At 39.5% G+C, this 11754-nt stretch overlaps 2 protein-coding genes across 3 annotated transcripts in view; one reads left to right on the top strand and one right to left on the bottom strand.

Moving 5' to 3' along the window:
- The window catches only part of LOC107667867 (synapsin-1-like), a 51977-nt gene that overhangs the window by 17246 nt on the left and 22977 nt on the right, over nucleotides 1-11754 (bottom strand). Inside the window, exons 1-2 of one of the 2 annotated variants that reach the window (XM_016459595.1) lie at nucleotides 1530-1577; nucleotides 1392-1454 (exon numbers count right to left, since the gene is read on the bottom strand). In XM_016459595.1, the coding sequence (XP_016315081.1) occupies nucleotides 1392-1454; nucleotides 1530-1565 (99 nt within the window). In that variant the 5' untranslated portion in view covers nucleotides 1566-1577. Of the gene's footprint in view, nucleotides 1-1391; nucleotides 1455-1529; nucleotides 1578-11754 lie in introns of those variants that run through there. The other variant, XM_016459594.1, reaches the window with a different exon arrangement.
- On the top strand, nucleotides 2506-11305 carry LOC107667868 (metalloproteinase inhibitor 2-like). Its single transcript, XM_016459597.1, has 5 exons — nucleotides 2506-2727; nucleotides 7331-7425; nucleotides 8020-8125; nucleotides 9212-9333; nucleotides 11088-11305. The coding sequence occupies exons 1-5, from the start codon at nucleotides 2610-2612 to the stop codon at nucleotides 11289-11291; spliced, it is 645 nt and encodes a 214-aa protein (XP_016315083.1). The 5' UTR covers nucleotides 2506-2609; the 3' UTR covers nucleotides 11292-11305.

Below are 11754 nucleotides of genomic sequence, written 5' to 3'. Positions count from 1 at the left end.
CAGTCGCTTGGTCCAAGGATGCGCAGTCTGTGCCATCACCAAACCTCCCCGTCCCCTGCCACAAGGCAAGCTGGTACCACTTCCCATACCTCACCGGCCCTGGTCCCACATCGGAGTCGACTTCGTCACCGATCTCCCCGAGTCCGAATCACACACCTGTATCCTCGTAGTTGTCGACCGATTCTCAAAAGGATGTAAACTTCTCCCCCTCAGAAAATTACCCACGGCCATGGAAACCGCTACACAGTTATTCCACCAAGTCTTTCGCAACTTCGGCATCCCGGAGGATATCGTCTCCGATCGTGGGCCTCAGTTCATCTCCCGGGTCTGGAGGGCCTTCTTCCATCTCCTTGGTGTATCAGTTAGCCTCACCTCTGGATATCACCCACAGTCCAATGGCCAGACTGAGCGCAAGATCCAAGAGATCGGGAGATATCTCCGTCTGTCTGCTTCTCCCCCAGGGTCTGACGAATCCGGCGTACCTCCTCCTCCCGAAATCGCTGAAGAGGAGACCATCTACAGAGTCAATTCTCTTCTGGACTCCCGGCGTCGAGGCGGCCGCCTAGAGTATCTCGTGGACTGGGAGGGATTCGGCCCCGAGGAGAGATCATGGGTTCGTAGAGATGATGTGCTAGATCCCTTACTCCTCAGAGACTTCCATGATCGTCACCCAGATTGTCCCGCTCTCCGGGGCCGCGGCCGTCCTTGACGTCGGGGTACTGTGAGGGATAGTCCAGCCTCGTCAGGCCCAATCACCTCACACACCCGTTCACAATCACCGGAGTACTTATCAGCCGCATCTGTCACCACCTCATCAACACTAGCTCAAATGCTCAGTCACTGCAGTCACACTTCGTCTGGTCTTGAGTTCACTACGCTACTCCTTACCTGACTCACTAACCCGGACTCCATCCTGAAACCTACCTGTCTCTGTGTCATCCTCTTCAACCCGATCCTAGAAGGAAACCGTCTTCACGTGAGCTAGATCCCTTCCATTCCATAGACTGTTGCTCTAACCCGTTTGCTCTTTATCTCTCTCTCTCAGCACCTGTTAAATAAAGATCCCTGTTTACTTTACCTCTCCGTCCTTGGTCTCCTTCTGTACTGTGACACACATAGTAAGTACATGTAGTTAATTAATATTACTCAGTACTTAAATGTATAATTACACTGTGACACTTATTTACTAAAATAAAGTGTAACCCAATAAAATCAAAAGCACATAGTAAAATTACAAAAGAATACTATAAATCAGTAAAAACTAAAATGAAAATACAGAAATGAAATACTAACAAAAACTATAATAGTAAACAACTAAACAAATAAAGTAACACGTGCACATGCACCTTTTGAAGAGCTGTTTTCACAATCAGTCAAACATTTTCTCATACCTTCCCCATTCCAGAGTGAGCGTGTCCGATCTTCACCACCACAGGGAATGTTGGCATTGAGATCTGAAACACAGATTCATTGTTTTCACTGTTGACTTTCTTTAATATGCATGATCCATGTTTGCATTGGTTACTGACTTTAAGCAAGGATCCAGGAACTGGATTTAATCCCATTTAATCCCAGATACAGGCGAATAAAAACTTTTATTGTTTCAGCATCTGTTAGTCATTTATTATGCTTCAGAAACAGGTGTGTTGCTGACAATTATCAAATCCGGCTCATCATATGCAGTCTAGCAATCAAGCATGTGTGAACAAGATGAGTTTTATGTCCTATCCACATCGCACGCAACACGACAACCAATCTGACATTTCTGAGTGCAGCACAGTATTTAAACAGACTCATTTCCATGAAGAACTGATGGCATAAAGAGTATGAGAACAGAGTCAGATCTGAATGGATCAACTGAGCATCCACTGATCCGTGTGTGTGTGTGTGTGTGTGTGCTTGTTTATATGGTTTATGAGGACACGAATTTGTATAATGACATGGGTATTGCCGAGATATTACAAGGTGAAAGTGATTTATGAGGACACTGCCTATGTCCCCGTAATTCAAAAGGCTTAAAAAACATACTACATGCTGTTTTTTTGAAAATCTAAAAATGCACAAAGTTTCCTGTGAGGGGTAGGTTTAGGTGTAGGATGATAGAAAATACAGTACAGTATAAAAACCATTGCGTCTATGGAGAGTCGCCGTAAACCATAAAACTGCACCAGTTTGTGTGGTTTGAGGACACAAATTTGTATAATGACATGGGTATAACATAGGTATTACAATATGAAGGTGGTTTATGAGGACACTTTCTGTGTCCCTGTAATTCAAAAAGCTTAACAACATACTACATGCTGTTTTTTTGAAAATCTAAAAATGCACAAAGTTTCCTGTGAGGGGTAGGTTTAGGTGTAGGATGATAGAAAATACAGTACAGTATAAAAACCATTGCGTCTATGGAGAGTCGCCGTAAACCATAAAACCAACATGTGTGTGTTTGTAGAGGGTGGGGTTTGTTTAGTTAGAAGGGTGGTCCTTTCCTCAGCCAGACATGAAAGCTATAAGACTGCCACAGCGGTTGCAGAGAGAAGGAGATCACTACAGACGGACAGAGGAACACAAGAAGCGTCTTTGATATAGCTGATCATTTCTCTTGCGTGAGCATGTCTGCTGCTGTGACTCTAGCGCTGCTGTTCTTCTTCTCTGTGGCACTGAAGGAGGTCAAGGGCTGCAGCTGTGCTCCAGGACACCCGCAGCAGCTCTTCTGCATGTCTGACATAGGTACGTCTAACAAATCCCAGTTTATGCTCTTTTATTTTCATAGCTTTGCCAAAGTAAAGTGTCGGATCGGCCGGAGGTTGTGACAAATCAGTATAATCTTCCATAATCTATTCCATAATCTTGTCTGTCAACAGTGAGGACTAGCAAGGAACGGCTTGTGAACTGATTTAGGTTCAGGACAGTGTTGTGACACTGCAATATGTCAAACATATTAAATTTGTAATTAATGCGCAAATAATGATCAGAATCAAGGCCATATTTAGTTGTTGCCTCATTAAGGAAAGAGCAGTTTCCTTATTTTACAATCATCTGGCATACCTATTAACCATTTTATAACAGTTCTCGATACTCTGTAATTATGACTGCTGTAATAAGTCACAGTTTAACGATCTAGTTTCTTTGCCACCTTAGAGAGGCATTTACTTTTTAATTAGCTCCCGTTATGGTTTAAAAAAAAATGTGTGTAATTATGTCATTTGAACTTTACTAAAGTCATGATTGAGGACATTGACTATTGTATTGGCAAGAACTGAATGCGTTCTCCTTGGATTATAACCTCCGTTTGCTGTCAGAAATCCAAGTTCATTCAGCATTGTGAAAACACATCTTTACATTGACTTATTACAGAGTCAGTCACTTACAGCTTAAACAGTAGCTTAAACTTTTTTTTAAAGTATAGTTTTTCAAACGAAAGTGAAAGTGTTTTTACTTATAAGTGAAAGACGTCTAGTCAAAAGACAAACACAAAATGTGGATATTCAAGATGTGTTCTCTGAAAGCAAGTCTTTTGATTCTCAGGTACATTTATCTAGTTTTAAAAATGTTGAGATATTTTCTGAAAAACAAGACTTTTGCAGCGCACCCGTTTAAATATTCTGCAAAATGTGTTTCACTCAGAGAACGAACGAGTTGTTTTGAATGCCTGCTTCAGTGCGTCAGAGCTGCTTTGGCATTCCAGTCTTTGTTCTGGAACAATAAGGCATGGAATGACCGGCATGAGGTTATAAAGACATGCAGATTCCTGCAGTTTTCATTGAGCGAATATGGTAAATCCACATAATCCATCAACTAGAAAACAACTATGGCATCAGTGTACCATCCCACTCGCTTATAACCAAAAGATGTTTTAGCTCTTTCACTGTGTAATTCAATGCCAAATTCTTTCATCTTGGCAAACTGATCTCCTAACACAAAAGAAGATGTTCTAGAGTCAAAGACAAATAAAGTTGTCTGAGATGACCACTTTCAGCAAATAATTTTGATTTAATTACACTAAAATGTCAAGTGGTGTAAGCAAATAAAAAGATATAAAATATTTTTCCTTACTTGAACCCAAGTGTATTGAAAACGAATTAATTAATTTATTATTTATTATTTATTGCAAGAAAAATACATATGCCCTTGAACAATAATAACGAATATGAAGAATAACAATAATGAAGAATAACTGAAAAGGACCAAATAAGAAACTGAAGGAGACACAGGTGAACAACATTAGTAACTATGGCCACGATTCTTGATGGTCCCCTTTGGGTCCTTTTGAAGCTACAGGTCAACTAGCAGTCATTAGAGCAGGGCTCCTCAAGAGATCCACTTTCCTGCAGAGATTAGCTCCAAACTGGATTAAACACACCAACCCGCAACTTTGTGGCAGAGATTGTATTACTATCGGGAGATGAGAGGGTCTGTATTACTTCCTACTGGAGAAAGTGAAATGTTCAACTTGGATCATGTGTGCCTTGATAACCAATCACATTATAGCCTTGAGGTCACTGAATTTCAGTCAAGGGTTGTGCGACACTCAAACGCCATTTACGTATCCCATAGGAATGAATGAGAAGCGCCGGAGGCTGAATCCCACCTGTCGCAAAAAGTCTGTGATTTCTCCTATAAAACGAAATTTTTTGGTGTGGACTCAATACAAATGTACTGTTTAGTGTAAAACATGTTGAAGATTAGCAGATAGCAGATAGCGTAGTGAAGCCTCTCCTCCATTGACATCCATTATAAAAGGGCCTCTGGTCTCCTTCCATGCGCAGCAGCTTTAGCTTTAGCCGTTATGCTTTTTTGGCTAAAGGTTGCAGCCTTGCCTTCCAGTGGCTTTGCTTTGTAGTAATCCTGAAGACCTTGATTAGCTTGTTCAGGTGTGTTTGATTAGGATTGGAGCTAAACTTTGCAGGAAAGTGGACCTCGAGGTCCAGCGTTGAGGTCTCCTGCTTTAGAGTATTAGTAGACTGTCTGCTTAACTGCTAATACTTTATTAACAGATAGTCTACTGAGAGTCTACTATGTCTAAAGAGGACTATCAAAATGCAGTGTAAGTGAACATACTCAGAACAAAACAGGACCTAAACTCATGAAAAGAGAGACCATGAACAACAGATAGAAATACACTGCAAAATGAGAACAAAACACAGGCAAAACATGGCCCAGGGTCCATGGTGGGCTTCTTGATCTGCTTTTTTATCCTGCTCACCCATGGTTAAATAGATCCTAGGATTGAGACGGCCACATCTTAAAATTGTGTCAGCATCACTTGACAAAACTCATATAGGATGGATTTCAGCGGTTCATTCAGACCAAGCAATCAGGGAATACTCAGAAAATGTCATACTGATATGGTCCTCGAGAGAGCGTTCATCTTTGGTGGTCATCTTTGGGCCTTTGGTGATGGCCCATTTATTTGTCATGGGCTGTTTGTGGGCAGGGAAGAGTTGAGACGAGGATCTACAGCAGTGTTTCCCAACCGGGGTGCCGTCTGTCGAGAGCAGGGTAGGGTGCCACAAGTTTGTTAAAATTTCCAAAGGGTGCCGCGACTAAAAAAAGGTTGGGAAACACTGATCTACAGTATATATATGCATGATATCTTTATTAAGCAAAACACTTAGGAGCACAAGGAACCACTGGAGAACTGCAAACAAGCTCATACATAGAAAAATGGACAACGAGCAACTGAAACTGAAGGCTATAAGTACATCAGTGCCAAATAAAGAACTAAGTGTGGCCCTGGACCACAAAACCAGTCATAAGGGTACATTTTTTGAAATTTACAAAATATCTTCATGGAACATGATCTTTAACTAATATCCTAATGGTTTTTGGCCTAAAAGAAAAATTGATAATTTTGACCCATACAATGTATTGTTGGCTATTGCTACAAATATACCTGTGCTACTTATGACTGCTTTTGTGCTCCAGGCCATTTCTAATGTCGCCAATAATTAGAGATGCACTGAAATTCCGGCTGCCGAAAATGAGTTCACCGCTCAGGTTTCACTTTCACGTGGTGTGACGCTCTGCGTATTATCCGCTCTATGCGTGCGCTCCGCTCAGTCTCTCCACTCGTATACCGTTCATGCTCATCGGAGCAGCAGAGTCCACTCAAAAATTGAGCTGACAGGAAACATCGTAGGGTGCCACAAGTTTGTTAAAATTTCCAAAGGGTGCCGCGACTAAAAAAAGGTTGGGAAACACTGATCTACAGTATATATATGCATGATATCTTTATTAAGCAAAACACTTAGGAGCACAAGGAACCACTGGAGAACTGCAAACAAGCTCATACATAGAAAAATGGACAACGAGCAACTGAAACTGAAGGCTATAAGTACATCAGTGCCAAATAAAGAACTAAGTGTGGCCCTGGACCACAAAACCAGTCATAAGGGTACATTTTTTGAAATTTACAAAATATCTTCATGGAACATGATCTTTAACTAATATCCTAATGGTTTTTGGCCTAAAAGAAAAATTGATAATTTTGACCCATACAATGTATTGTTGGCTATTGCTACAAATATACCTGTGCTACTTATGACTGCTTTTGTGCTCCAGGGTCACAAATGAGACACAGGTGAACAAAATCAGTAAATATGAGAATGTACTCAGAAACCTAGAAACCAACAAAACAAGAACCAAACAAAGGAAAAGAAACCCTGAACAGCAGATAGAAATAAACTTCAAAATAATAGTCTCTAAACACAAAACACAGGCAAATCATGACATCCATGGCATGAAAATATAATTCTAAAAAGGCTTAATGACCTTGAGCTACAGTCCTGAGAATCTACTGGACTTCTGCGTGTCACATACCACATGACTTTGACTGAAAATGGGACACAAAGTTCTTTTTTTCTTTTATTAGTAGCATTTCAAAATAACGTTCACATACAAGATAAGAGTTCACAACCTGTCTTTACAGCTACAGTAAGTATTAGGTACATCAAGCTGGACTTTATTTAGCGCTTTCTTTCACTTTGTATTTAGTAATCAAATTGCTAAGGTATGCCGGGGTAGCACCAAGATATTTCTGTCAATAAGAGTTAATAAGAAAACCCTGAAATCATTCCTGTAAGACAGCAAGTTACACTCTGAACTCTTGTATGCTTAGCACATAATGTGGTTTTTAAAAATGGAAATTGCTCTCAAATGTTAATGTTCTAACATGGTTATTGACCTTAAGAAATAAGGAGAGTAAGGCCATTAAGCATATACATGATAAAGCCTGTGCATGTTTCTAACAGAAGAAACTGATTTCACTGAAATGATTCCTTTGCTTTCAGTGTCACGCACTAGTAATAACATCTGACTTGTTTCTGATTAGTGATGCAAGCCGAGGTAACTGGGGAGAAGATCATACACAGCGGTGGAATTATACCTGGCATGGGAAAAATTCAATATAAAATCCAAGTGATAGAGGTGAGCTAAAGTACTTGATGATCACATAAATGTTCTGCTGGGAAAATTACTGCTATTTGGCCTTCCATCCAAATAGACTATCACTGAAACGGAGGTAGAGTTACAGTCTCTTGGGGGTTCTTGTCGATTAGCTGGTAGAGTATAGACTGATAAAGGCAGTGTGGGTATTTCTATATGAAAAGACACTTCAGATCAAAGCATAATACAAAATCTGTGACTGTTTGCACTAAGTAATAACTCTGCCACCCAGCTGGGCTAGTAGCACATCAATAGTCTGGTCAAAAAAAACAAACCAAACTTTTTTTGGCTAGCCATAAACTGTAACCCAAGTGACCCAAGTTCAAATCCGCCTTTTTCCAATCTCATTCTTCTCTCTATGCCCATCCTATATCAGCTAATTTATTTTAAATTAAATAAAATGTTTTTTTTTTTTCCTTTTTGAAAATGGATCAGCAGACCCAAAATTGTTAGGTTTAGAGTAAAGATTAATTATAATATACATCAATACAGTATACAATAACCAGAGGTTCAAATAGCCAAATAAAAATGTAATATGGCGACTTTGCAAAAATGGCAAAAATCTTGTTTTTGCAGGTGTTCAAGGGTTTTGACAGAATAAATGAAATTCAGCATGTCTATACGCATGAGATGTCTTCAATGTGTGGGACCAAACTGGGCCGTGGACAGTATCTGCTTTCAGGTAAAAGCATTTAGGATGTTTTCACAAACTACCAAATTTTTCTTGGACTTTTGAAAATGACAGTTCATCGTAATAAAGAAAAATCCTTTGAGAACAGAAAATGTCTCTCCTGTAGCCAAGAAGAGCATTTATTACCTCAAGCCGCGAGGCCAAAATCCTCGTTTCTCCACAGAACAACCACACAAACTCTCCAATTTACCAGCAAGGGCAAGAGGAAGGAAAACTACAAGGAAAACTAGCTATACTGCAGAACGAACATGACAGAATTGGACAATACTTGAACAATGATTTAAAAAAATGTTATAGTGACAGTAGTTTATTCATTTGTAGTACAACATCAACGTATTTCAGATAAAAAGAGAACACATACTTGTTCAGTCGCACCTGCTTTCATTTATTTGATCGCAGGAATGCACAAAACTACTTTGTTTGAGCTTTAAGTCCAAAGGTGTACACATTTAGAAACATACTGATAAGCTCTCATATGTGTTCGTCATATTTCTTTAGAAAGAATGATCAGTTATATTAATTTACCAATAAATAATGCAATCAGAGCAGGTTTGAGCTGAAAATAACAGAAAACCGGAGTTATGATGTAATTGATTAAATATGTGGATGCAGAAGTCCATCATCATCATCATTGAAACTGAATAAATACACAAGTGCAATCATATATGTGCTTCAATTGGTCTCTGATATTTCCATGAGCGTAGTGCATTTATTATGTCAATGGTTAGCATACGTTGCCTTAAGCATTGCATATAATTCTGTAATAATATATTTCTGACTCATATGTTGATCACCATTGGATTGCACCTGATGGTGTCTGAAAGCTAGTTTTGTAATGAAAATCATTTAAGTATCTTGAAAGTTAGCTGGTAGCCTGATATGAAACCATAGGAAAAGAGCAGCAGTTCTGAACATCTCCTGACTCAGATAAACTTATATATTCTAACTCTATCTATAACTCTATCTGCCCCTAAACACTGTGAGAGGGGGATTCACTGGCTAACACTGTATAGGTGGAGTTCAGGGAAAATAAAACAATATTCAAATGTATGATACTGTATGTTTGTTATCTCACAGGAAGCATCACACCTGAGGGATTCTTCGTGTCAATGTGCGACTATCTTGAGCTCTGGAACAAACTCTCCTTAATGCAAAAAGAGAACCTCAAATACAGATATCTGATGGGCTGTACCTGCATGGTAATAAACTATATATATTTCATCTGAGATCCAAACATTATGATCACTCAGTTATATCATGTCATTCCACTGATTTACTTTTTTACATCTAATATTAATTAATATTATCAAGGGACTTGATAGCACACAAGGACAGGACAAAAGCCGAATAAACAGGTTCTATAATACTTAGAAAATCACTAATCCAACTGAAAGAACGTTTTTAGTGAGTAGTTAATCTAGCCGTGTCTGTAATTTAAAAAAATACTCGTACTTATGAAGGTTTGAATGAACAAAAATTTGTCATACTTTAGTTTGGGGATCATTCTCACTATTACCTATAACTTTTACCTTAATAAACTCTTAGTTTGCATAGGTTTAGGTGTAGGTATGGGATGGGATGGATTAAGGGATCTAAAATATGGTCATGCAGAATAAGACACCAATATCTGCTTTATAAGTACTAATAAACAGCCAAGTTCATAGTGCAAACTGGTCCCTAAACTAAAGTGTTACACAAAAATTGGTCACACTTTATTTTAAGATCCAATTCTCGCTATTAACAGACCATTAACTACAACTTTTGCCTCAATAAACTCTTAATTTGCTGCTTATTATTGGTGAATATTAATATATGTGTAATATGTGCTTAATGAGTACTAATAAACAGACAATATGTTAATAATAGGCATGCTAATAAGCAACTAGTTAAAGGTGCAATAGGTGATTGTCTTCAGAAACATTTTATGTTATGCTGGTTGAAAGTCTCTTCACATCCCGATAGCAATCATTAAGTTAAGTGGTCTAAATGTATTTATCTGTATTATATATTCTGTGGAAGGCGCAGGACCAAGAAATGTTCGTCCAATCAAAACACTCGGTCCGAGCGTTTTAATTGGTTTTCCTACCTGCCTGTAAACGTATGTATTAGCATACCTCTGCGCACCCTGTTCGCACAGACAGGATACGTCATCAGCGCGTTCACGCACGCTGTGCAGACAGAGCGAGAATGGCAGACAAACATCAACAACCCGATCTTCCTTCCTGGTATTGTAGTACTTTTAAAGTTTTCTCACCGGTGAATGACACATGATGTAGCCCAGCGGTTCCCAATTCCTGACCTCACACCCCCCAGCTCTGCATATTTTGCATGTCTCACTTAGTTAACACACCCAATTCAGATAACCAGCTCGTTAGAAGTGAGCTACGTTCATGAACTGTGTTCCGACCGATATGATCCCTACACAGTGTTTATTGTTCGCTACTCCCTGAGCGGGGGAAATCCGTTGAAGTTTATTTCACTTTGGAACAAGGGCTGGAATTGGGAACCGCTGATGTAGCCTATTGTAATGTTGTACTTCCCAGGGCACTTACGTTCGAATAGAACAAACGTCGCACGTGATAAGAGATACATATGAAATGTGCAGAGCAGGAGGGCGCGAGGATTGGAATTGGGAACTGCTGATGTAGCCTATTGTAGTAATGTTGTTTCTGGTATTCTGGTCTGTGAGCGTATATGTGTTCAGGAGGCGTGGCTTTGGACGGCGATTTGCAGGGAGGGTGGGACGTTCGCTTGCAGTGCTATCAGGCTAAAGTTAGCATTTTCCAAGATCTCCTACTGCACCTTTAATAGTGAGAATTGGTCCCTATACTAAAGTGTTACCGAAAAATGAAATTGCATTATATTATATTATGTTATGTTATGTTATGTTGTGTTGTGTTGTGTTGTGTTGTGTTGTGTTATATTATATTCTCTGAAACTGTGATCTCTACAGATCTCTACCTGCATTGAAAAGCCCTGTCAACCCAGCACCAAAAATGAGTGTATACTGACAGACTGGTCATACTTATGGCCATTTGAGGACGGAAAATCGGTTCATGAGTCTGCCTGCATCAGACACAGCGATGGCTCCTGCGGCTGGTATGAAGGAACTGGCAAACCTTCTGAGAATGACACCATGAACGTGTCTGAAGTCTGACGGCCGAGAGCAGGAGTGGTTTCTCACTGTAAAAGAAGCTGCTTGATGCTCTCCTAGAAGATCAGACCATTCAGATGTAAACACATGCAAGCCCGTTAACATGCTATACTTTCTTGTAGCCACATAGAGCACCTTAACCACCACTGCTTATCAACCACACAGATCATTCTAGTAACTGCCTAGCAAGCACCTAACTTAAGCAACAACCTAGCAACCACTCAGAACACCTTAGAAACCACTTAGCATTCCTCAAACAACCACCGAGAACAACTCAGCAACATTTTAGCAACCTACATACTCTTCAAACTTACATGTACAATTAATGGTCCCACTCAAAGGGGAAATGAAAAAACTAATTCAGCTTGTTTTTTTGTTTTTATAAAAAAAGGGTTTATGGCTTAATATTGCATAGTTAAATGGTCTATTCGCATGTATCTTCTACACAGACACAAATTAGAAAGAG

Source organism: Sinocyclocheilus anshuiensis, unplaced genomic scaffold, assembly GCF_001515605.1.
Source record: "Sinocyclocheilus anshuiensis isolate Anshui unplaced genomic scaffold, SAMN03320099.WGS_v1.1 scaffold2615, whole genome shotgun sequence".
In the NCBI taxonomy this organism is placed as follows: Eukaryota; Metazoa; Chordata; class Actinopteri; order Cypriniformes; family Cyprinidae; genus Sinocyclocheilus; species Sinocyclocheilus anshuiensis.
The sequence above is the reverse complement of the archived record's forward strand: the minus strand, read 5'-3'. Positions and strand labels throughout refer to the sequence as shown.

What these genes read in the sequence shown, in the direction of transcription:
- LOC107667868 (XM_016459597.1), top strand. Translation starts at nt 2,610, where the DNA reads ATGTCTGCTGCTGTGACTCTAGCGCTGCTGTTCTTCTTCTCTGTGGCA. An exon ending in CTTCTGCATGTCTGACATAG is followed by an intron (nt 2,728 to 7,330) that starts GTACGTCTAACA and finishes GTTTCTGATTAG; the next exon opens with TGATGCAAGCCGAGGTAACT. An exon ending in TGATGGGCTGTACCTGCATG is followed by an intron (nt 9,334 to 11,087) that starts GTAATAAACTAT and finishes TGATCTCTACAG; the next exon opens with ATCTCTACCTGCATTGAAAA.